We start from the raw sequence: 27,429 nt of genomic DNA, 5'->3' as shown, positions 1-27,429 counted from the left end.
AAACAGAGATACATGTGTAGTGTTCACCATGGGAAGCCCTGCCAAAGGAGCTTGCTTCTATGACATTTCTTATTCATCCACTGAAAGCTCAATATCATGAATTCTTTATCCCAGTTAGGTTAAACTTTTAAAAAAGTACCAATGCACATTCGAATACAGCCTAGCTTTCGATTCAAAGGGGATGTTGAAAAAACTTCCAAAGATCCGGTAATTCTTCGGTTCCTTCTTACTTGGTATACAAGGAGCCTATAACAACACACCACAAAAACTACACTTAACTACCTGGAATACAGTTTAGTCTCTTTTCAATTTCACGTAAGATTCAATATGCCAGAGAATACCAAGAAGTTGTGTCAACAACTCTTGTTGTTGACCCACCCATTTAAATCTTACTGAACTACAATCCTTAAGAACTAATGACATCAGAATCACCAGGCTAATTAACACCCATCAGTCAAGTTTCCTGTTTTCCACATAGCTCAGATACATGTTTCCGATTTCCAGAAAGTGTCAATCAACTGAACATCAATGATGCAAGTTCCTCTGTAATTTCAGGTTTTTGAATTTTTTTTTTGCTCTCAAATTGTCTCTCTACAAAAATACTGTAAATATCAGGGTGTTCTTAAGCAAAAAAAGCAGAATTCTTGAAAGTTTCTTCTGTCTCTTTATTCTTTCTTTTTAAATTTACTTTGAAATACGAGGGACCAACAAATAAATGAAACCAGAAAGTAACTAGATTGCCAGATATGATAGTTTCTTAACACCTCTTAGAACACTGATTCTAAATGCATCTCCATTCTCAAAACTTTAAATATCCATAATCTTCAGAGCAATTCTCATAAATGGGTATTTCCATACTCAGTTTTTCAATGGTATTTTTCCAACTCTTTCGATGTCTTCCACAACCTGCAATTTGTGACACATTTATGAAAAGAAGATGAACAGATGAGTGGATGATAAAGCTTTTCCTCCATATTGAAACTAGGTCATTGCAAAACCATTACTCCTACTTTTATAATTTGAATTTTACAACTGAAGTACATTTATATCATAACTTCAAAATTGGGTTTTCTTATAAAAACAGCTGAAATAGAAACCTTTAAAGATTAACTCCTTTTTCATCTAGAATCTAAGTTTTATATTACTTCCTGAACTAAATTAAGGTCTGTTGAAACAGTGTATTTTAAATTATACCAAACACCTGCTAGAAGTAAAGCTTATCAATCTGAATTAATATCGTTTTTTAAAAAAACTTGGCCTATCATATTTCAAAACAGAAGTATATTTAAGCTAAGAATCAGGTACCAGTCTGGCTAGTAACACTTGCCAAGCTAAAACACTAGAAAGCATTAAATTCTCCCTTTCATCTGATGAGTATTTCAGGTAATTAAGGCATTATCAGAAATTGTCATGTTTTAATAGCTGAAGAAGAATCTGTAAAATGGAAATTATGAAAGAAAGACAGACCTTTTTTGGAATTTAAAAAGTTTTAACATTCAAATCCTATTCACAGAACTCTTCGCAGAATTCAGGTAGGGAGAGGTTAAAATAAGCACATAAACTACTTCTTGGAATGTAAATATTAAAGGGAAGAATTTTTAACCTATTGGCTTCTTTCCAAATAATTTCTCAAACAACAAAAGACATGCAAACCCCACACCTAGCCTTCTGCACATTAACCAATGCTTAAAATTTCCATCAAGTTTTGAGTAATTCAGGACTCTTTCTAAATAAATATGTGTTTCCAAGTGAATCTTTTCTAATGGCTAAATTATCTTTACGTGTTTAAACCCACTGTGAAACAGCTTCCTTAAAATGAAACCTAACACACATGGACATTTAGGCCAAAAGTTACTGTATTTAATTCAAGTGTGTTACACTTCCAATTACCACAAACAAAATGGGATTCAAAGTAACCCATATTCCAGCAAAAAGAAGGAAAACAAACAAGATGACTAAAGTACTATGCCAAGTACCATAAAACCCAAAATCTTAGTCTACAAGGTTTTTCTTGATTGTTTAAAAAAAGGAATAAAAAAATGTTATGACAGAAACATTTTCCAATAAAATCCAAAGTGTTGAATCCTTATTTCTTTTCAGAGAATTCTTTGATTTTTGTGTCTGTGAATAGGTGTGAGTTGTGATTAATAGGTATGAGTTGTGAATATACAGCTCCTACTTCCTGAGCTGAGATTAGTACTACACTCAGTATTCTGAATTGGATGTCCCAAAAGCAGTCTAAGCCAAAAGGCTTCTAATTTTCTACAAGGATGAATAATGAATGATGAATGAAAGTAAACTTGCAGTTTACCTCTGGTAGTACATAAAGAATCCAGTCCAATAAATCATTAACACACCATTTTCTATTTATTCTGTTCAGCTAATGGGAAGTGTTTCTCAGTAACTTCCGTCCCCCCCTTCCAAAAATGGTAAAGAGGGAAAAAAAGCCTAAGCAGGGACATATTGGAAAAAAAAAAAAAAAAAGGATCTGTTTCTAAGTTTCATTTTCATAATCAAATTTTTACCAAAGAGGACAAAAAAGTTCTCTCTCATCATTTATCAGCACTTCTATCTTCACCTTCAGTTTCCCTGGTGACAGGAAGTATATATAGAACTGTTTTGGCTGGTTCCTTTACACAAATTCAACATGAGGAAATTTAGTTGGTTTTCTACCAAAAAAAAAAAAGCCCTTCAAAACAAAATAAAGCAAAGCTAAACAAATTCCTATGTCACAGCAATAACAAGTTTCAACAGACTGAAATCCTTTTCAGGTAACTTCAACTAAAAAAACAGCCATTAAGGTCTTCAAAGTTTAAAATTACACCTCAGTAGAACACACACGACTGGTCAGGTACCTGAAATATTGTCCCAGCATCTTTTGCTCTGTCAGTCACTACAGGTGAACTTATGAGGTCACATGTATCACCAGCAAACAATTACAAACACAAAGCTTACAATTACACCCAAAGAAAAAAAAACCACTTAAAATAAAACTGGCCAGCCAAACAACTACAAAACATAGCTCAAAACTCATGTTTTCCTCTCAGAAAAACAAAAATAAATTTTTGATGACTAAGAATCAAATACCAATGCAAGAATCCATAAAGGATTTAGAGGCACTTTGTTCCAAAGAAGTTAATGCTACACAGTCTAATAATCAAATCCATGCAACAACTTTAACAGCAGCTCCCTCTGGACTAGGTAAGTCTAAACAGGGGTACTTAGTAGGCATCTGATTAACAACTTTTCTTTTCAGCCCATAAATATGTGTCTCTCCATAACTGTATGATTTTACATTATCATCATCTTTTGGTCTGTCCTGAAACTCAGCTTTTCCGAAACAGTTTCTTGCTGTAAGTCAGTCCCATGTTAATACAAAGAAAGCATGAGGCTTAATACCCTTGATAGTATCCTTTAAAAAAGCAAACAAAAAAGTCTTGTGAAGTACAAAGGTTTATTATTGCTGACCCAATGTAATAAAAGCCACATTGTTTGTACTTGACCGATTTCCTCCTTCCCCAGTGCTGGACAGAAGCCTTTGAGGGACTAGTACCTCTTATAATACATTCTTTTCAATTACATTTCACTTCCATCTTCACTGAAAGCAGTGCTAAATCAGACACAAATAAAGAGGAGGTATTCAACACAGTGCACAAAAACTGTGCACAAATACTTTTCAAACAGATTGTCTATTTATTACTCAATATGTACTACAATGATTATAAAGTATAAATGTGAAATTATGTTGAAAGCTTCTGGTTGAAAACAGGTAAGACTTACGCTTAAGACTTAATTTAAATGCACTCAGGACATTTTCGTTCTCTCATGTGTTTCAGGAAATGGGTAAACAGGCAACTAATAGAAAACTGTTCCACGATTACCCACTCCTTGCTATTTTCTGTGTTACCACACAATTAAACACAGAAGGCCCTAGTGCAGAAACACACTTGAGAACACACATACTGGCACAATTGAGAAAGCTGCAAAGGCCAGGTTGAAAACCTGATACACAAAGTGAAATCAAAGTTCAGTGGTGGCCAACAGCTACTTTTCCTTTTTTTTTTTCTCTGATCAAACGTTTCACTTTCATTTTACATTCTAAACTGACCTAGAGCTAACTCAGGATTGAAAAAACAAAACAAACAAAATCTCTGTCTTCCCACTAAAGACAAAGCCTGACCATTGAGTAATACTTAAAGATCTCAAAGCATCAGAAAGTTCAGTCCTCACATTATATCTTAAAACCTTAGGACTGGTATTTTTGAAAACTGGAGTAGAACTTCCACTTTCAAAGACAGATTACCACAAAGCATCATGTAGCTCATACCATCTTTTTCATGTATATTCATGGACATTAAAAGACCCCTAAGCTTTGAAAGAAATGCCATTATTCTTGGCCTGTTGCAATTTATGGTGGAAACTTATAAAATTCTTTGTACAATACAAAAAAATGGAAGCAGCAAAGTTGCAGGCTAAGAGTATGCAAGCTGTTATTGTACCCCAAACACAAGGCGAAAGACAATTTCTCCCATCTTTCAGGCAAAGAATCAACAGTCTTCCCTGAGCCAGAATGTCTTCACTTATTACACAGCTTAACTTTGGACCAGCCAAGTGGAATCCCTTGCAACTCAACAGAGAAGAAAGGCACTTCTGTATTCAATAGTGGTTTTACACATCCAATTTATGAACACAGAAGTACCTATTTTGCTCAGCTGACTCTACATATACAGCTTTGAGAGTTGTTTACAGTGCATAGATCTACACTCAGACCAACCTCAAAAAAAAAAAAATGGCCTGATAAGTGCATGACACTTATGACACAGAAACTACTGAAACAGAATATGCTAACCTGTGTAAATATATAAACTTGTGAGGTTTGAAAAAGAATTGTTGGTAACTCACTAAATTCTTCATACTCCACGTCATGAAACCTATGCCAAATGACATCTATACTGCTTTATAATCTTCAGCACTGTTACTTAATGACCCAATGTCAAATGTGGTATTAAGAATGTCATTCATCTAGCGATTTTTTCAAAATATTGATATAGTTTAACATTGCACAGAAGAAAGGATACAGTGGGTACAAATAATCACACTTTAAACCACATCTGATTTGCAAGTTTTAATTTTTCTCTGTAATCTGTAATTTTACATGTTATTCAAGTTTATATAGCACAATAGTCTTAGAAGGTATTTAAAACATTCACTCACATTTCAGCTATTATGCTGACAGAAAAAAATAGTTCTGATATAACTATGACCATTTCTAAAAATTATTTTTAGTTTGATTTTTGTTTTGAATGGACTGTAGTAAGTACTAGAGATTTTATTATAACATGCACAAATGACTCAGCACTGTAACCATAGCAAAAGGAATGCCTTTCCGAAAGACTCAATTCCTTTTCATCTACAAGTTATGAGCAGTTGCTGTGCCACTACAACCCTGCATTCTATCTTCTGTAAATGAAATTTTACAAAACAAAATCAAACTATAAGCCCACAAGAATTTTCCCCTAAAACACTATCTCAATCTGGATCAAGCACGGCAAATATATTTGTATTTTGTTAAAGTTTAATACACTGAGAATTCATGAGTGAAACAAAATATTCCTCAAAGGGAAGGCTTTGTTTATATTCAAGAGACAGTATCAACTGATATTCCTAAGAGACTACAGAATAACAATGCCTTAGGTATCCAGAATTTACTTCATGTGTTCCATTACCTTTCCAAATTCTCACACAGTATACCTTACAAAAATTAGTGGAACTCTGTACAAGGTAAGGTGATGAAATCACCATTGTTTGGCAGTAGAATGAATATCACCATATTCTCCACATAAAGAGCTATTATCCAAGAAAGAGGAAGTAAGTCTAGAATATCCAAATAAAGTTATATTTGATATGGAACTGGAACAAAAAGCCCTAACACAAATATCAAGTTTCAAAATCCTAGTCTACAAACTCCATTCTCAAATATCAATTAAACATTTTGGAAAAAATCTTGATAGTGCTCAAGCATTACATTACTAATGGAATTAAAGATGGAAAATATCACTTGTATTAATACCTGATGTTACCGAAGACTTGCCAATGCCAATTTAACATTTAAGTACTCTATGAGAAAAGGACTATGGTCTGAACACAACATACAACAGGGTTGTATGGACCAGTCACTGTTTTTTTCTCTACAACGCAAAACAATAAGGCTAAACGTAAATTCTGTTCTAACTTCTTATCAGCCAACCATGTGACGGAAACACATAATGGATATAGTAGTTTTTTCTATTTTTACTATGCAGTTCCTTAATAGGAAAGAAAAGCCACTCTACCCATCTCCCACGGTTTTACCTTCCCCTGAATTTTATGCACACATTTTCCTTTTCTTCCTGTATCAAAACTAGGATCCAATCTTTCTCCCTTATTATACCTCTCATATATATATCTTATACATATATCATGCCCAAGGAACCCATCCAAATCAACAGTAAGACTTTAAATAGAACACTGTATATAACTGACATTATTTAAATGGACCAGGATGAGAATATTTGAGAATTTATGAAGTACACCAAGACAACCTACAAGTCAATTCCCCCACAAAACAACCCTGATTTTCCAAACAAATCTAAAGAAACTAACTCTTCAAGAAACAAGAAATCAAGTCAATACTAGAGTAAGTTTCAGAGGCTATAGCATATATTAAAACAGTACCATTAATTTTGCAACAGTAAGTATAGATTTTTTGGCTGATAACCTGATGGCACTTCTGTGCTGGACATTGTTTCTGTAAAATCTTTCCTTTCATTTTTCTTTGAGCACAACATCATCCGAGGTCCAGTATTCATTTTCAAAAAAACTTTATTAAACACAGTTTGTAAATTTCATACATCTGAAGAGACAGGTGGAAAGATGCACTATGTCATGAACAGACAAGGACAGAAGTGAACTCCCTACACAATACATTTTCTTCCACGCAAAAGGAAGACTGACATACAAGATTATAGAATAAATCTGATTTGCAATGACAAGCTGCCCTGAACAAATATATTTAAAGCGTAAATATATGCGTATAATAAAGAATTTATCAGATTTGAAATTATTAACAAGAAATGCATGCTTGCAGCCCAGAAGGTCAACCACATCCTGGGCTGCTTCACAAATAGTATGGGTGAGCAGGTCAAGAGAGGGGATTCTGTCGCTCTGCTCTGGTATGAACCCACTGGAGTAGTACACTCAGGTGTGGGATTCTCAGCACAAGAAAGACAGAGACATGCTAGAACAGGTCCAAAGGAGCTGCACAAAGGTCATTAGAGGACTGGAGCACCTGTCCTGTGAAGACAGGCTGAGAGCTGGATTGCTCAGCCTGGAGGAAGCAAGGATCACAGGAGACCTATATTGAGGCTTTCCCACAGTTAAAGAGGGCTTAAAATTAACAAACAAAACCGCTACTTTTTACATGGGCAGATAGTTATAGGACAAAAGGGAATGGCTTCAAACTGAAAGTAGGTAGGTATATGCCAGATGTTAGATTACTCAGGCTGCCCAGAGAAGAAGTTCTGGATTCCTCATCCCTGGAAGTGCCTGAGGCCAGCTTGGATGGGGCTTCCAGCAACCTGGTGGAAGGTGTCCCTACCCACAGCAGAGGTTGTAACTAGATGGTCTTTAAGGTCCCTTTCAACTATTTCAAAGCATTATCTGATTTTATGACTACTCAAATCTTGAAAATAAAACCAAGTTCACTTTTTCTAAGAATCAACATTCTCTGTTATCTTACTCTGCTATCCTATGTATGTCTTCATCATACACCAAATTTCATATGTAAGTAACATAGGTATTCACATGGGCCCATTTACCCAAACTCAGGTTAATTTATTCTGTTGTTTACAGCCATAATTGGTTCTTACTTTTACTTTGTACAATTCTCTCACCCCATACAACCTCAGAATTACCTGAACCTAGTCTGATATACTTAAAAACAAGACCACAGTCTGCAGTAAAGTAAGGAAAAGAAAATTCAACTCCACTTTGATAGGATAGATTACAGCTAATTGAATTCACGAGCTATAGTTCACATGCCAAGAGTACTTGATGTGACCTTTGTAGACTCTGTTTCTCCAAAATTGAAACATCATTGTTGAGGGTCACCCACTATTATAGCTGACACAGCACACAGCTCAACAGAAATGTACTTTAATTTGTATTCAATTTAAAGAACAACAGTCCAATATAATTAATAATTCAGGACTTACATTTAAGGAAATAGTACACAAGCTCAAAGCTGCTAAAATTAGAAGGCAGGGACAGATTTAAGGATCAGAAATAAACAAAAAACCCATGTATCTGGGCCTGCTCATCAGCTCGTATTTAACTTAAATCAGTTGTAAGTGAAAGTTACTGGCAATCTGATGATTGTTATGTTATTATCCATTAACACTTTTTACAAAAGGTGAAGCATGTTAAATTTTCAGTAGTAAAGTCAAAAGGCATACTTGTTCCCTGCAGACAGATGAAATAGCCAAACAAGAAAAATTATCAGGCATATTAGGTGTTTACTGTTACTGAAGCTTGTTTCAGATGCTTGTAGATTTCCTAGGAACAAGTAACAGTCTCAGAAGACAGGACAGAGACTGATAAAATTATTGTTTCATATATATGAGATCCTCATACCTCACTGATGGAATAAACTAGCACTGCATTATATAAAATACATCTCATCACAAAGTACCATAAGAAAGCTCTGCCAGTGACTAATAAAATTTCATACTTCTTTACATAAAAACTAAATGTTATCCTTTGTAGAACATGCCAGTACACAAGCTAAGTATAATCAATATTTAGAGAGTCTCTAAGCACCTGTTTTCACTACAGTGCCCTTTTCAGTCAAATTTCATTTCAGTCCTTAAAATGAGGTCTGTGTACAACATGCAGAACTCCTTAGAGACAACTGTACTTTATGGTAATTTATCCAGTAGTTTCCGCCTATTTGTCTTGTTTATAAAACTTAACCAGCTATGCTGAGGAAGGTTCTCCAAAGCAAAGGGATCAAACACAGCATGGCTTTTCTCCTCTTTGCTCCCCCTTCCCTCAAGTGATCTTCCAATTCTAGATGGCTTTTTTTTTCCCTCTACTATTACTAGAACCACTGTTTAATTCTATATCAAGAATCATATTTCAGAGAAGCAAAGGAGGCCAAGCAACAAAGTTGTGTTTGTTCTCAAACAATTCAGCTTTTAACATTTCTATCAAACATGAAAGCCAATTGGCCTAGAAACCTCAACTTATCATGGGAATACCTAGAGTTCTGAATCTCTCCATAGCTATTACACCCAACTGCCAATAGGAGATTTCCCCCTTGTACAAATATTTTAAATGCCAAAACATAATTTATCAGTATATTTTTACAGGGCATAGAACAGCCATATTTCATGCAGGAGTGCTTATTAACTTGAGTGTTATCAGAGAATAAAGAAAAAAAAAAAGCACCATAGCTGACTTATTTCCACATGAATAGATGACACTGCACACTCAGTATTACCTAGCAGAAACTATGCATTCAGATCCACTTACCAAATCAAGAACTAGTGACAAAAGTTTCTTCCCTTACAACAAAGGAGTCCAGGAAAGGTGGGCGTGCTTCAAAACAGATTTTGATTGAGCACACAGGAACAGACTGTCTGTCCCCGTGCACTGAAAAATAAATCGACAAGGAAAACATCCAGCCTGGATGGGCAACAAGGTTTTGGAGAAACTTAGGAACAAAAAGAGGATGTATCATCTTGGGAAGGAGGGTCAGGTCTCTCAGGAAGTATTTAAGGGGGTTGCTGCGGCAACCCAGGAAAAAAATTAGAGGCCAAAGCTTTGGTCAAACTTTATTTGGCAACTTTTGAAAAAGATAATAAAAAATGTTTATACAAATATATTAATGGCAAAAGGAAGGGTAAGACCAACCTTTGTTCTCTACTGGATGCAGGAGAGAACTTTGTAACTATAGATGAGGAGAAGGTGGAAGTACTTAACACCTTCTTTGCCTCAGCCTTTAGTGGGAAGGCTGTTTGTCCTCAGGACAACTGTCCTGCTGGGTTGGTAGATGGCATCAGGGAGTAGAATGGTCTCCGCTATCCAGGTGGGGGCAGAGAGCTGCTGAACTGCTTGGATGTTCATCAATCTATGGGGCCAGGTGGGATCCATCCCAGGATGATGAGGGAGCTGGCAGATGAGCTTCTGAAGCCGCTCTCCATCATTTACCAACAGTCCTGGCTCACTGGTGAGGTTCCAGATGACTGGAAGCTGGCCAAAGTGATATCCATTCACAAAAAGGGTGGGAAGGAGGATCCTGGGAATTATAGGCCAGTCAGCCTGGCCTCAGTACCCAGTAAGGTAATAGAACAGTTTATACTGAGTGTCATCACTTACAGGATGGCCAGGGTATCACACCGAGCCAGCAAGGGTTTAGGAGGGGTAGCTCATGTCTGACCAACCTGGTCTCCTCTTATGACCAGGTGATCTGCCTGGTGATGTGGGAAAGGCTATGGATGTTGTCTATTTGGACTTCAGCAAGGCCCTTGACACTGTCTCCCACAGCATTCCCTGGAAAAGCTGGCAGCCCACAGCTTGGACAGGAGCACTCTGTGCTGGGTTAGGAACTGGCTGGATGGCCGGGCCCAGAGAGTGGTGGTGAACAGTGCTGCATCCAGCTGGGGGCCAGTCACCAGTGGTGTTCCTCAGGGGTCTGTGCTGGGACCAGTTCTGTTCAATGTTTGTATTGACAACATGGATGAGGGTATTGAGTCTTTCATTAGTAAATCTGCAGATGACACTAAGCTGGGAGCATGTGTTGATTTGTTGGAAGGGAGGAGGGTTGGATGGATGGGCAGAGTCCAGTAAGATGAAGTTTAGTAAGTCCAAGTACCGAGTCTGTTACCGCTGAAGATGAATAGATCACATGGACACAGGTCAAGGTGTGGTGAAAGGAAGAGCCGAGTTTATTTTTCCCCCCAGGATTTATAGGCTTCTGACCATGGCCAGGGATTGGATGGTCAGGATAACACTTTCTCACAGCACTGGCCATGAGAGATGCCCATCACAAGACGTGTAACAGAAAGAATGTCCACATATCTATGTTTACAGTTACTGTCCTGGGAAAGTCCTTAGAAAACTATGTTAGCAAGCTCAGAAGCTGAATTTTCAGGGCAACACGAGTCCAAATGCATTTTGTCCACAATAACCCCCTGCGGTGCTACAGGCTGGGGATGGTGTGGCTGGACAGTGCCCAGGCAGAAAGGGACCTGGAGGTGCTGGTGACAGCCGGCTGAACATGAGCCAGCCCTGTGCCCTGGTGGCCAAGAAGGCCAATGGCCCTGTCATAGAGTTCCTTTACCTTTAAGAAAGTTAAAGTTGCTGGGGTCTCCTGGGAGTCTTTTCTCTTGACCAATTATCGGTCATTGCTGAGAATTGACAGCAGTTTTAGCCATTGAAAAGTAGAATCAACTTGTGAACCCCACCTTAAAGTGTACACCCAGAAGTCTGTAGTGGTTCTTTGTTTCCTGGCTGTGAAGAGTGGCGGAGCTCCGGCTGGCCTCCCGTTCTCTGCCCAGGCCATGCGGCCTGGGTGGGGAGCCGGGCTGGGCCTGCCGTTCTCCCGCCCGGGAGATGGGGACCGGCGGGGGCTTGCCCCGGGCTGAGCCGGGCCAGGCCGGTCCCTGCCTCAGCTGCAGGTTTTGCTATGATAGAATTTACCAGAAAACTGCCGAGTAAAGAAGAAAAGCTTTGGACCTGCGGCAGGCTGAGACAGCAACCACACTGCAGAGCAGCCATGAAGAATCTTCTATCAAAGACAGCTCCAGCTGCTGCTCCGGCAGAGATCACAGAACCATCTACAAAAGCCTGGGCAAGATTTTAACTCTTTCTTATCCAGATGAAACTTGCGGATTAATCTTTTCGTCCAGAAAGAGAAAAGGAGAGTGATCCACATGAAAGGAGACTTTATAAACTACTAGTGGTAAGAAAGAAAAGAAAACTTCAAGAAAGGTAGAAAATTAAGAAGATGCTTTAATTAAGCTGAAATATCTTTCTGTTAAAACTATGGAAATAGACAATGAAGTCCTGAAAAGAACTCCTTTAATTCATAATAGAGTATGGGGAGGAATAAAGTGTTCAAAGTGTAAATTTGAGTAAAAAGTGGAGTAATTGTGGTATAGTGAAGTGCTGGGAGATTTGAAGCCTTGAGAGGCAATGAGAAAACTGTTTTTCTAGTGAAGCTCACAGGAGCAGATGAAGAATACCTTTTTGCCTTTGACTCACTTATCCTTAAAAATACTATCCCCAAACTAATGACCTATAACATTTCAGAGTGATGTGGAATAGGAGGGGTGGGCTCTGATAATAACAGCTCTGAGCAGCTGATATCAGAAGAACGAGAAACTATAACAAAATAGTTTTCTTGTGAAAAACTCCATAAATTAACAGAAAGGAACTTCTGTTTCTCTACAGAAACTGAGGAAAAGACTATAAAAAGAATTAGAACTGTTTAAACCATCAAAATTATAAAGTTTTTGTCTCTGTTGTCATGTGAACAAAAGAATAGTGAGCAGTAAGAAATGAAAAGGTTTTTTCTAAAAGTTTATTCTGGTGTTCTTATTCTTGTAGTTTGTCAATAAACTTCTCTTTATTCCTTTTAAGTTTTATGCCTAGTTTGCTCTTATTTTAATCCATATCTCACAGCAAAAAAAATAATAATTCTTTTTTCCCCCTTGTTTGTTAATTACTGGTTCAAAACCACGACAGGCCCCTGGCCTGGATCAGGAGTAGTGTGTCCAGCAGGAGCAAGGGGGTCTTTTCTCCCCCTGCACTCGTGAGGTCACACCTGGAGTTCTGTGTCCACTTCTGGGCCCTCAGTTTGGGAAGGACATTGAGACACTTGAGCACGTCCAGAGGAGGCAACGAGGCTGGTGAGGGGCTTGGAACACAAACCCTGTGAGGAACAACTGAGGGAGCTGGGGTTGTTTATCCTGGAGAAAAGGAGACTCAGAGGTGACATTATCAATCTCTAAAACTTCCTGAAAGGTGGGTGTAGTCAGGTGGGGTTGGTCTCTTTCTTGAGGCAGTAACTGACAGAACAAGAGGACACAGCCTTAAGCTGCAGCAAGGGAAATATAGGCTGGATATTAGGGAAAAGATTTTTTATGGAAAGAGTGATCAAAGTACTGGAATTATCTGCATGGGGAGGTGGTGGAGTCACCATCCCAGGATGTGTTTAAAAAAAGACTGGATGTAGCACTTGATGCCATGGTTTAGTTGAGGTGTTTGGGCATAGGTTGGACTTGATGATCTTGAAGGTCTCTTCCAACCTGGTGATTCTGTGTGATACAGAATACCCAACTTTTCTCCTAGTTACACCTTCATTCACTTCTACTCATTTTTCTCTGAAAAGAAGGAATTACCCAGGAAATATGAACCCACCTAAACAAAACAGAAGTGTCTCAAAACAGCATTAAGCCCCCTTATCCTTTCTTTTTCCAACACCATTTTTAGTAGGAACTCCAACATTCTGTACCAATGGTATAGTGTCACATATGCATTCATCTCCACTGCACATCAGCCTTCTCTTATTATTAATTTATTTTGCTAAGTCCCCATTTCACCAAGAACCCTCTTTTTTAAAATGTAAATAGCAACCACACAAAGTCCGTAAAATTCTAAAAGAATAGTTAACACAGAAGTGTAAACCCTTGTCTCCAAATACTATGCCAAAGCATTTCACTTGCAGTTCAAAGACAAAATTATCTATACTGCAGGCTTTTATCACCAAGGTACACTCATGAGAAAATCTTAAGGCAATGTGAAACAGGCAGACACTAAGCCATGAAATCAGTAACTATGAAACCAATCCCTACTTTAGCTTTAAGTTAGCTGGGTTTACCTGCAAACCTGTCAAGATAAAAAGACTGCTTGCTGAGACACTGGTTAATTAGGCACAAAACCAGTTGTCTTCCTCATCTTTCATTTCACCATGTTGCCTCTCTACTTACGATTAGCATGTATTGCAAGCTCTTCTTGACAGATTAAGAATTCACTGGTAAGAAACATCGCTTGCAGACAGCACAAATCATACATATTTCACATTCAAAAGCATTTTTAAAAAATTGTTTCCACAGAATTATGCCAAATCAAACAAACCAGGCTGTACTCTGTCTAATCCACAACAATAAGTAGTCTAGGAGCACTGAAAAATTTAGGTCTGCCTAAGAACCAAGCCAGCAAAAAAGTATCACCACTGCCACCAAAATAATCTTTTACCTTACAGTAAGCCAAATGTTGCAGATAAGTTGAGATAAATCTAGAAACTCTTCATTTATTAGAAGAATATAATTAATTTTATTAAAATATTAAAATGGATAGATGTCATAAGCTTTACACCATCAGGAGTGGATATGCCCCAATTAGTATCTGCTTTTAAGCTGATGAATGTATAAAACTGAATGTGTAAAACTGAAATTAAAAAAAAAAAATTAAAAAACTCTTTTTTCCCCCAGAAGAAATGTGTTTTCATGTTTCTGAAAATATTTTGAATTTACTGTTAGAGGTTTTTTTCAGATTCCAATTCTCTTCTCAGTTACTTTCATTTTTCCTTCTAATGGCTCTGTCTTGTAGGACACACTTATTCTCACAGCTTCTTCCCAATTAGCATTTGAAGCAGAAAAAAACAAAACAAACCCAACTTTAATCAAGAAAAATTTTCCATAAACAGATCCAAAGAACCATGGCTACTGACTGTAAAAATACTAGAAGAGATGTTGAAAAGCTCTCAATCAAAGTAGTTTGAATTAAGGTGCCATACTGGGAAAATTTTAGAAATGTTTTTTAAAATTTATTATAATCCAAATTCCATTATTTGCAAATATATAAAAGAATGAAAAATTTCCACAAATATGGGAATTGAACTGTGTTGGTTACTAAAAAATTAGGAAAAAAATATTGCTGCTTCACCATAAATTCTAAATTCACTACTTCTCAGTGTGACAACTGGGTGGCTTAAATAAAGACAATACTACGAAAGTTTTTATAGGCCTTTGAAAGTCACAGAAGCCAGGGAGAATTTAATGGTCTCAGCACACAAACTCAACACACTGACATGCAACCTGAAATTTTTTTATAAAAAAATGGACAAGAATCCCAGTTTAGAAACAGACTGACCAGCATTGTCCTCATTGTTTGTTCTCCAGGGACAGACAAGTTACCCACTCATCCTCCTAAAAACAAACAACAATTTTACAGTGCATACTCTGAAGTTATTTTTGGCAAGCCACGCAAATTAAAACTGTACAGGCTATCATCCCCTGCGCCCAAGAGCTGTAAGAAGCTGCTCCAAGCTGGGAGGGAAGAGGTCTGAGGCTAGAAGTCTGTCATCAGTTTTGGGGCAGGTGGCATAAGAAGTCTGCTATTATAGCACCCAGAAGTTCAGTATGAACACAGTCAGCTACCAGCCCCTTCATTTTTAGATTTGCCATCCATATAGCTATTACAGTGCATCCTCATTAGCAGACCAGCAAAGTAAAAATCTTACACCCAGTTTAGCCTGTTTCTGGAAGAGTCTGTAAAGGGATAGTTCCCCAAACATCTACCTAAATCATTGCAGAGTATTTAATTTACTGACTGGAGCAATACCTCACAGGCATAAAAAGCAGTACTAACTAGACTTTTGTTTCCACCCAGAGAGCACCCTGCACCTTCAACAGTAATGGCAGAGTCATTACTATTAATATTTCAAATTGTTCTGAGTCACCATATTCCCCAACACAAAAATAACAACACTTGAATAAATACCAAGAATGCTCTGTAAGAAGCTACATTTTAGCAAAGAACCATTCCAAATCTCATAAAAAACATAGCATAATGGACAACTTAAATTGTCGTTTTATAGGATTTTGGTAACCAGCCCCTACCTCCTTGGTATGAATCATGTAAAGAAGAAACAAACAAGAAAACCAAGCAAACAAAACAAAACAATCCCACACCTTGGCACCTTCACCTGATTTCCTCTTACATTAGACAATGTCAGAGGTTCTATAATCACATTTTCCAAGCAAAACAATTTACAGCATTGTTAGCTTTAGTACTTTTAAAAATATGCCTTAGACAATCTCAAGACTACATACAAAAAACAACACATCTCAGTCACAGGTTACAGCTGCTGCTAATTGTTTGTAATTTATAGCTCTTCTGCTTTGAGTTCCCTTTTTTCCAGTACTCCAATAAATACAAAATATAAATAAGTACACCCATCAATACAAATTGCGTATTAGAATCAAATTAACAAATAACAGATACATGATCTTTCATGAAAAATTAGCTCAGAACCAATCCTTTAAGGAATTAAAAAATATCCTAGCTTAAAAATTAAATAAAGTACCCACTCCTGCATGCTGTAGGTATTGTATGAAGAGTTTGTAGAAACAAAGACCTGGTGTGATGGCCAGTAAGAAGTCCAAATATGCTGACAGAAAATGAGCAGAAGAATTACATATTCTCACTCTTCGTCTATCAGGCTGCAGACAGAATAGTAAAACTTATGATTTACACGTTTGCAGGAACTTAAATATATATACATATTTAAACATATAATGTGTAATCCTATAGAGAAAGCTGTAAGTGATATTGAAACCAAATATCCAGAAAAGAAACAAGAGCAAAGATTTCACACAAAAATTAGTCTCTTGATATACAGACAAGATAGCTTGTTGGCACAAGGGCTTGAAATACTCTCCCTAACAATTAGTCACAAAACTAGAAAATCAGATACTTCAGGAATGGTTCCATTGACCGATCAATCCAGCAGACAAATCTCACATTCCATCACCATCAGCAGCATACAGGAAGAGGTTATACCATACAGCTCAGTCACACAAAAAGGATGCTTCCTTCATTGAATTTAATGTGCCTCAGTTATCAATAAATAAATAACACACACACATACACACACAATTTGTCTGATTTGAAACGTATTGAAGCAGACCAGTTGATTCCCTGGAGAAAAATGACAACACATTTACAAAAAAGTTACTGTCAATCAATTAGCAGACCAGCTAACAACTGCTCCAAGATAGGATGTGAGTGCAGAAACTGTCCAGAAGAAAAAGGGCAGCCAAGTGGAAAGTTTTCATAACCAAATTAAACAGATCACCATCTTTGATCCACTCCAGTATTAAAAAATAAGGATTAAAAAAATACGTATTTTATACAGAAAACCAAACCAGCGCTCCAATATGAAGTACAAACAGAGCATTCACAAACTGAACACTCTCAGCAAAGAATGTGGTATCATATATCTCTCCCTTCTTTATTTTTTAAAAAAAGAAATCAACATTTGTTCAGTCATTTGAAAGACAGTCCTCCTATGGGAAAGCAGAATTAGTCTCATTCTGAAAACTGTTCTACCCTAAATATCTCAGTTGCATACTAACACACAGTACTCAGCAAAATTTTACTTACCAATTTGATGCTTTAAAAAAAATCTCTAAAACATTGCAGAGATGAAAGGCTGTTTTCCCAAGTAAAGATAACATGTTAAATTACTCCTGAGTAGTACAAATTAATACTAAAAATGTTTTATACTGATAAGTGTCAACAGTAAGAGAATTAGACTGAGATAAATAACTTGTTTAAACACAGCTTATGCCCAGACAAGACACTGGAAGGTAAACACAGGTTCCTATCTTTTCCTTCACAAAAATTCACACTTCATTGATGTACACACCTCTATGTCTCTCATAATAAAACAAAATAGTATATAAATTTCACCACACTTGTCTTTTTCTGTCTTTTTTTTTTCTAGTTACACTGCCTATCACCCTTAAAAGTGGACCAAACCAGGATTAAATACACTTTAGGAAGGTATTTGATTCACTAAGTTTTCATTATGTGAAAGCCAAAATATCAAGGCAGACACCTCCAAAAGGCTGTTCTCCCTGTCTACTACAAACAGTCCAGACATGCATACTCAGGAAGCTAAACATAGAAAAAACTGAGTCAAGCTCTAAGAGCCTAAATGCTTTCAACCCCTAGTACGCTGAAGTTCTTGTTTCTTCCCACTGAAGAAGGAAAAAGAAAAAAAAAATAGTTAAAATCTCTATTTCTCTGCGGGTTCCTTATCTTCTTCGGTTTGGGCTGAGACACAACGATTAACAGAGGAATTTTTCCAAAGTATATTCACCGGGTACATTAGGTTTTTTTAAATGTAAACTTGGCAGGGGAAAGGTTAGGTGCTTTTGATTGTGTGGGTGAGTTTTGCATGCTTCTTATTTCTGAAATATTAGTACTAGATGGGTTCCAGATTATTTGAATTGCAAAAAGCACTTCTGGGCATCTCTGGGCTATTTATAGAACTTAACAAATTACTTATCTTCAAGAAGTGTATTTGAGTGTCAAAGCCTACTCCACAACATACTGTCAAACTCACAACATCAGAAAAAGAATACTGAATTTCTTTCTGCAGTCAATTAAATATCTAAACTAGATTCAGACAAAAGAAACAGATGACAGTCAAACACTAACAATTTACCTCAAGACTGATTTTAAACACTGAAGATAGAAAAGCAGAAATGTGAACTTTCAATTTTCACATGTTCAGACTTCTTCCACACACTCACTTTTCTGACCTCTCTGAAAGATAAAAGAAAATACTTGCTTCAATCCATTTTTTTTTCATCCTGAAGAGAACAAGAAACTTACGGGAAAGAAGCTGTTGCTGCCTAATCTACAATAAACATTATGGTATTGAAATTCACCTCAGCAGTGGATTAACAGGAAAAGCAAAGGAAGAAAGCTGAGTCACACCTGGTCATTTCTCTCTACAACAGCAGCTATAATAATAATGATTTATTTTGGGACAAGTGTCATTTTGTAGGAGGGAAAAATGAAGTAAGAAATACAGAGAGTGAAAACAAAATCCAAGTAATTTAGCTTTATGACTAAAGCCTCAAAGATGTACAAACGTAATGGTGAATTCAGGTCACCATTACAGTCACAACATTCAGACCATGTTTTCTTTCAAAACTTGTGGTATTTAAGAACATTGCCAAGTAAAATCATGGATTATTATTTATCATCTCAGTATCAAGAAAATATGACAAAACAAGGAAAAAATGTTCATAGTTCCCTCAGAAAATTTAAAATAGGTGACAACCCTGGTAGCAAAACCAAAAATAACAGTTGGTAAGAAACTGAACTAATTTAAGCCTCCAAGAAAAGGAAAAAATGCCACCAGCATTTCATTCATGTAAAGAACCTGGCTACTCTGGGGAACACAATTTCTTGCTTAGACAATTCTTTGGCATTAGACTACAGCTGTGTACCTACTGTTGTGCTGATACAATGCCACTTGAAATATATTTGGCTAGCATATTTTGTGTGTGAACATAGAGAAATGAAGTATTTGAAAATATGTAGCACCTCATTCTTCCTATGAACTTCTTTAAATTCTCCCATGTGCATAAAAATGAAAATACTGGTATGTCCAATTCTTTATTCTGCATTTGTTTAGTGTAAAGCACTTCATGGGAACAATAGTTTGAAAGAATCTTTTTGCATAAAAATATTCTAATTAAAATGTTTCAATCAACTGAACAAATTCACAACTCCAAATTTACAGTCTGCTATGGAATTCATTTCACTTTGAAAAATGGACAAGAAACAGATCTCAAAGAACAGAGGAAAAAAAAAAAGTCATCTCTCTCCTCCTGGTGTTCTCTTCCTTCTCCCTTTACCATTACCATGCATTTCAACCAGGAATATAACTTTTCCCACCTTTACCTACTCAAAAGTGAAAAAGTACCTTCTAGTTTTCCTGCATTACTTATTCTAGTTTACCTGAATTGCTTTTTCATTATGGCATAATTAAAAATTTAGCATCTCTATTTCAGGATATGTATCAGGTGTCCAAATGCAGGCACTCTGGCTTCTGGAACAGGAAGTTTGCCCATATAAAATGCTCATCACAACCAAGGATGATTCAGAAACTATGCCATTAGTATTCACAGTCTCCCTCTTCACAGTCTCTCCTCTCACTGACCAGACCTACAAGAAGTTTGAAATAGGTTCAGATAAGCATGGGCCACAAACTTTCAATGAACATGGTGGTCATGGCATGTAAATTACTGATTCTGTCCAGCACAGAACTAACTTAATCTTGGTGCAGTTGAGTATGTAAATTCACTGAGATTCACAGAGTATTTCAGCCTGGCCTGAACAGCAGTTTCTTAGTGTGCTTAGCAAACATTTGTATTTCCACCTCCTTTGAAAAGAAAATTAATTTAAAACAAGATGAGGACAACCAGGTACCTTCAATGGCTCCAGAGCAAGAGTGTTCAACTTTCATACAAGAAGACTAGTTTAAAAACCCAGACACTTCAAAGGTTCAAAGCCACATCTTCAACCCCCTCAGGAAGTACCCTTAAAGAAATACTTTTCCTGTTTAACTTCTCTTAGTGCCAGAAACCAGTATGTGCTCCAGTCCTGTGCCCTCCCCAAAGCCATAACTTCACTTTATCAACTAAATATTAAGGAACTTCCCTCCAAAGAAAACCTGTAGTCCAGACTCTGCTCCAACTGCCTTTTAACAAAGGGCTCACGAACACCCAAACAAAGGTTGAGTCCTGGGATGTTTGGGGGAGATAAATGTCCTCTGAATCATTATGCTAAACTGTAGTTCCCTTTTGCTTTTCCCACCTTTACACTAAGTTCTTTGCTAAACCAAGCACAGCATCCCAAAAGAAATTACAGAAAACACATGCAATCCAGCCTGCATTATGGTGGTCAGGTTAAGAGAGAGATCTTAACCCTCTGAGACTACAAAGGATACTTAAAACAGTAGTTGCTATATTCAAAGCAGATACTGCGTTAAACTTTTTTTTTTTTTTAACACGGCTTTTATTCCATCCTCAGAGAGAAGTTGCATAAAGTCATGGATGACTACAATCTCACAGACACCAACACAATTCTGTTGCCCTAAATATTAATCATAAACAGCTGCAAAAGAATGGAACTCACCTCCCTATTTTGACTTTCAACTTTCTCAAGTTGATAGTTTCCAAGGCCGTAAGCATTTCTAAGCCTCAGTATATCTATAAGCAATGATTCTAGTAAAGAAGATATCAGAACTTCCTGTTATGTAATTTTTGGGTGTTTTCCCTCCCATTCTCAAACATCTCCAATTATCTCAGATCACACAGCTTTCAAGAACATCACCAGAAAGAAAATGGTTATCCATATCACAGCATTCAAACTGCAGATGATTCTAACTGCTGTAGTGAAACTAACGACATTAATCTCCTCTATTTGTGGAGGGAGATCAAAATAGAGGGTAAGGTAATGCTGACTTAAACCACTGCTCAAGAGAACTGTAGATAAACTCTTTCAGGACATATGGTATAAACACACAGTGTACTTAACTAACTGAATTTAAAAAGATTTAAGCCAAGCAAAAAGGTTTCTCAAGCTAAACACAAATCTACTCGACTACCCTGCAGTATTTTGCACTGATTTAGCTTGCAGCCCATTTAAATGATGTCTCCAATACTTCACGTTAGCAGGTGCACACAGAGCAGCCCAACCTCACGCAGACTTACTAACTCAGATCCGCAATGCACTACAGAAGCATTAGTGGGGCACTGCATCTTTTATAAACCTGGCCACTCAGAGCAAGTATTCAAGTGTTCAGTTTCAGTATCACTTTGAGGCTGCAATATTGCTCCGTGGTCAGGAGCAAGACCCTGTCCCTCTCAGAGACTTCAACTGAACCACATAGACATGTCATAAATTCCTTTTTCAATCAACTTAAAATAAGCCGGGTTGGTTTCTCTGACAAGGTAAGGCCTTATGGATTTATCTGTGCAGTGTTATGCCTTTCCAGTTTTGTTTTTTATCTTTATTTTTCCCTATAAAATGACCAATGACACAGTTCAAAAGAGATGCAAAGAATGGTCATCTTTTCAGATACAGAATCTGAGAAAAAAAGAAATGAAAAAAAAAAATCAAGCTGGGGAAGACAGAGAATGAAGGGAGACTATGTATTCTGTCAGTACCTTGACAGGCACCTATCTGCTCCTTTTACTTCTTTCTCTGTATCTTCCTAACAGGCAGTGTCTCACTTTCTTTAAGTCTCTCCTTAAATCCTACGGAATCACGATTTGTCCTTTCCTTAGCCTCTAAAGAGCATCTTAAAGAATACTCTAATAAAGGTATACTGTTTAAAGTTGACACCAGGATTATTTCCATATTTCTTCATTGGCTGCAGGAATATTTCCATGACTACTCTATCTTCCTTAAAAATTACTATTTTTCTGCAATCTGTATTTCACCCAAAGTCTTAATCTTCAGTGATGATTATTGTATCCACATGGTCATGATGTAATGAAGAAAAGGAACCACTTCTGGAAGTAAAAGACCATCACAAACCTTTGAAGAAGTCTCTTAATAATCTCAAATAATTTATCAATAAAATGTCTGCCCATATTTCAAATTGGAATATTATCTCAAAACACAGTGCACTTCAAGAGAAGATGTGTTCTTCACTGACAAGAACACTCTTGGGCCTTTCCAATTCCTTGTTTAAAGCCATCGACTTCACTAAGAAAGAGTTTATATCGCACATTTTTGGCCAAAGAGAGCTTAGGAGAAATTAAGATTTACATTACATTATTTACTGCAATAAATCTATCCAAAGTAATTTCAAAGTCCTATAATGAAAAACTCAATAAAACTTCCATATAGTTGAAGATAAAAGCTTTCAAAACAGGTTCAAAAACATATGCAACTGTTGGTATATATGTTCACACACAATGCACAGATACAGCACACATGAACACCATGAATACCATCAATGATGTCTGCAATGCCTGTTTATGCATTTACTCTGCAACGCCACTGATTACAGGCAGTGTTGGTAAGTGTGGTACTTGTGAGAAGACACCTTACCTTCCACCAAAATTCTACACACGCAAAGCATCTTTGCATCAATATTCAGGGCAACAGCATGTCGGGGGTTTGACGTACGTTCAGCTGCATTTGGCTAACCTGTTTGATCTCTTCCCTGGCCCGACAACTAATTTAAATGATGAATTTTTATCATGATGCAGGTAAGTGAAGTTAAACCAGATAAACCAGGTTTTATACCAAAACGTCTTTCAGCTTCAGCAGTGGCAGTACCCGTCTCACAGACAAGCCAAACCCGGGTACAGGCTCGCTCAGCTGCAGATCCCGCAGCCGGAGCCGGTGACACGGCAGCACCGGGGCCGCACAACGCCCTCAGCGCGGCTCCCGACCTGCGCGGAGGCTGCGGCGCGTCCTCGTCAGCCGCCCACAGCCACCTTACAGCCACCGCAGGCACCCCCAGCTGCCCTCACACCGGCCAGCGGTGGCGCGGCGGGAGAAACGCGAGCGGAGCGGGGAGGGAGAGAAAAAAAACACAAAAAAAGAGGGCGCTGGGGAAAGGGGCAGCCAGCTGTTCTGGCACCTCCTCTCGCAAGGCACGGTCGCAGACAGGCACCTCGACAGCTCCTTTGTTTCCCTCCTTCCCGCACTCACCCACGGTAGCCAGGGTCTCCAGGTCCTCCAGCTTGTAGGCAGCGGGCTCGAGCGCGGCGGGCGAGCCGGGACCGGCTGGGCTGGGGGCCGGCACGGCGGGCTGAGGCGCGGCCACTCCCGCCGCCGCCGCCTCGCCGCCGCTCTTCGCCCCCATCTTGGCCTTGGCAGCGCTGAAGGCGTCCATGGGGCCGAGCGGGCGCCCCGCGGCCGCTCAGCGCATGGAGAAGGGCGAGAGGAAGAGGGAGGAGACGGAGCGACAGGGACGCAAAGTTTCAGTCTTCAGCAGGCGGGGTGGCTGCTCCCCAGGGCTGGAGCCCGCTGCCGAGTCTGTGGAAGCGCGCAGCCCTTCAGCATCACGGCCACAGCCGCCGCGCCGCCCGCCGGTGCCCGCAGCAGGCAAGGACCGCCGCGCAGACAATGGCGAGGGAGCGCCCAGCCGCGCCACACGCGGGGAGGAGGGCGGGGTTTGCCGCTGCCGCTGCGGCACCGTCCCGCTGAGGGCTGGCGGGGCGGGGCGGGGCGGCGCCGCGCCGGGGGAAGCGCGGCCCCGCCGCACAGCGGGAGCGCGGCCCTCACCCCTCGCCGGGGGCACGGCCCGGATCCTGTGGTAGTGCTGGAGTTCTCTGTTGTCCTTCCCCACCCTGCGTCCCGCCCGAGGGGCAGCGCGGCGGGGAACAGGGTGGAGGGGAGCGCCGGCGGCTGCGGCGCCTGCCCCGCGCTCCCTCAGTGTTGCAGGGACGCCTGGGACGGTCCCGTCCGCTTTCCGCAGAAAGTTAAAAATGAGCGGTGGGGCACTTGCGAAGCGGCAGCCGGAACCCTCCCTGGCTGCACAGTAACAGCCCTGGGAAGAGCTCGTCTGTCCCCGCGTGTTGGAGTATCTTCCTCCGCACGTCCCAAAGGGTTTGTCACGCCTTATTTTACTCCCCGTTTCCAAGCAGGTGTGGATTCCGCAGCGGTCACAGCCCGTCCGCGTCCCCTGCTCCAGCCTGCAGGGTGTTGGTGTGGCTGGGGGTAGTGCTGGGTTGCGCTCAGCCGCATACAGCAGAAGCAGTGGAGTACCGACTGTAGCTCCTTCCAGAGCAGCCAGGAGGCTGTTCACGATTATGCTGGAAGAGAAGGAAAATTGGTGTGTGAACCAAGTCGCTGTAAAGCGTGCACATCAAAATTGGGAAGGAAATCCTAGTATTTTTCCATGCTTTTGTCTGGCCCAGTTTTACCCTATTCTCAGCTACTCCCCTGTGCTCCTGTGAGCAGGGTATCTGCAAAGCTGATGTGTAAGTTGTCACACGGGTGGCATTTGGCATCTCTTTTTTATTAAATGTGACATCATGAGAATTTAAGACCTATTCGTTTCTGTATGGAGTAGGCTCAAAAATAATGAGAAATAATTGTGTGTATACAAAAAATGAGGACAAATATATAAATTATTTATAATTACAAATTTGTGTACATTCATCCTGAATTTAAGGTATTCTTACAGTCCAATTTATAGATGTAATATCAGAGGATATTACCTATAAAAAGGATTTTATCTTTTAGCTTGTTGACATGCAGGCTTATGACTAATTCGGAAAATCGTTAGGTCATCTCTGCTTCCTGTCAGCCTTTGAAAAGTCACCAGTCAAGGAGGATGACATCACTTTTCCTCCACAATTTCAGACTTCATCTGTGAACTCTTTGGAATGCAAGTTTTGCATTTCTATTTTGCTTTAGTGCTTTACTCCCCTTTGTGCTTCTTTACTGAGAGGTTGATGGAACACTAGAATGGGTTGTCCAGAGAGGTTGTGGAATCTTCCTCACTGAAGATATTCAGAAACCATTTGGATGAGATGCTGTGGGCTCTGGGATGACCCTGCTTGAGCAGGGAGGTTGAGCCAGGTGACCCACAGTGGTCCTTACTCACCTTACCTGTTCTGTGGCGATGATTTGTACATTGTGTACCAGATTTACCATGATTTAGGCCTTGAATGATATATTTTAAAGATTTCTGAAACTGCAAATTGTAAATGTTCTGGTAAGCTGTAAATTTAATTCCCATTTGGTCAAAAGGTAAGCAAGCCAACAAAGCTCTTTTATTAACTGAAAATTTTGTTTAAGATAACAATTTGAAAAATAAACATCAGAACATTGAAGAAACCTCAGTGTGTGTAAAAACCTTTGTTTTTCTAGCCAAATAATTGCAAATTGAGAAAAAAGGTATAAGCTGATTGTGATAATTATTTTCAAGAGAGAGTACCTTAACTTCAGTCTAGCCAAGAAAAATGATGTTTGATCTCCTGAAACCTTTCCTTTTTAATAAAAACTAAAAAAATCATTCACTGCTCACATGTTCAAAAGGGCATAAAGTATTTTACATAAGGTATTGATTATCTTCAACTGATATTTCCATTTATGCTATAAATTCTACCTAATGTTTAAATTACTTGCATTCAGGACCATAATTTTTTTTTTTTTTTAAACAGCCTGCTACTGCCATACTTCAACAGCTGGTGGACTGTATGACAGCACGCATTCTAAAGAGCTGTGATTCAGCAAGGTTCCTAAGCACAGGATTAGTTTCATTAGATGCAGTGTCTGTTCTTAAGATTAAAGTTTGCTTCCTTCCTTTGTGTCCAAGGCATTTGCTAGTTGTAGTTGTAGCAACATAATTGCAATGTTTATATTTAGACTGTCAACATATTATTAATGTGCTTTGCCACCTCTGTATAACCCACTCAGGATTTATCTTGCAGATACTGATTATTAGCCACAATACTTCAGGGAAAGCAAATGTCATTCTTTCTACATACAGTGAGGCTGAGAATCAAAACTCCTAACTTCATGAATTGCAATTGGAAATAGAGCTGGCCACTAGATTGCAATAATGCATATAAAACATTTTTTCTTGCCCAATTTGGACACAATTCATAGGCAAGCCTGCTGCCCTGTACTCCTCTTTTCTTTCTTCTTTGCCCTTATTTTAAGTTAAAATGTGACCTTCTGGTCACAGGTATTTTTTGAATAATCTTGGCCTTTCCCTTGCTCTCAATAATTCATAGTTCCCAGCTTTTTCACTTTCCCCACACATGCCTACAGCCAGGTTCCTTTATCTTAAAACAATTTACCCCCTTTATGTTTCCAGTCCTTTTCCTTACAGGTGCTTACATCAAGGGTTAGTTTTATTTTCATTTTCCCTTAAAAGTACCAGATGTTTGAGATGACTCTTTCCAAAGACAGTGAAGATCTTTTTAGAAGAGATTTTATTTAGGAAAAAAAACCAACCAACCAAATAAACAGAAAAAAAAAACCACCAACCCAAAAAAAAACCCTGCCAAAAAGCCCCAAAAACCCCCCAGAGAACAGTAGTTTAAATAGTTTTCTCAATTAATGATTTTACGGAGAGCTTATTTTTCCATTTAAGTTGCAGAAAATGTTCAAGGTACTTATATTCTTTTATAAGCACAGAATTTTCAGGGACCAGAAGGGTTGCAGGTGTTAATTTGGTTATTTCTTGCAGCTTTTTATGTATGTGCATTTGCCAAACTTCAGCACATACAACCTGGTTAACACTGGTAGTTAAATATTTCTTTGGATCCTAAATTGCTAACTTTTCTCTCATTCCTTCCTTTTTGTAGGTTTTTTATTTTACACCAGGAAGCCTTAGGTTAACAATATTAAACCAATGGAAAGGATAACAAACTTTCTACTTATCAATGAGTTGATGTAACAGATAATTTTTCTGTCATTTTGTGGGGATATTTTGGTACACATTCTGTGCAAAATGAATATGATTTAAGCACCTAACTCTCTGGGAAAGGAATCAGTCATTTAAATGTCTCCATGGCTGCAGACAAAAGAGTCTTTCCTGTG

General features: G+C 38.7%; 1 protein-coding gene across 5 annotated transcripts in view; it reads right to left on the bottom strand.

The window, feature by feature from the left end:
* Nucleotides 1-24,012, bottom strand: part of PRKX (protein kinase cAMP-dependent X-linked catalytic subunit) — a 60,923-nt gene extending 36,911 nt beyond the window's left edge. For all 5 annotated transcript variants that reach the window (XM_058863165.1, XM_058863185.1, XM_058863169.1 and 2 more), the window contains exon 1: nt 23,581-24,012. In XM_058863165.1, coding sequence (XP_058719148.1) covers nt 23,581-23,764 — 184 coding nt within the window. In that variant the 5' untranslated portion in view covers nt 23,765-24,012. The remainder of the gene's footprint in view (nt 1-23,580) is intronic.
* Nucleotides 24,013-27,429: the final 3,417 nt, after the last annotated feature.

Source organism: Poecile atricapillus, chromosome 1 (assembly GCF_030490865.1).
Source record: "Poecile atricapillus isolate bPoeAtr1 chromosome 1, bPoeAtr1.hap1, whole genome shotgun sequence".
NCBI classification, from domain to species: domain Eukaryota; kingdom Metazoa; phylum Chordata; class Aves; order Passeriformes; family Paridae; genus Poecile; species Poecile atricapillus.
This window is presented reverse-complemented; position numbering and strand designations above follow the sequence as displayed.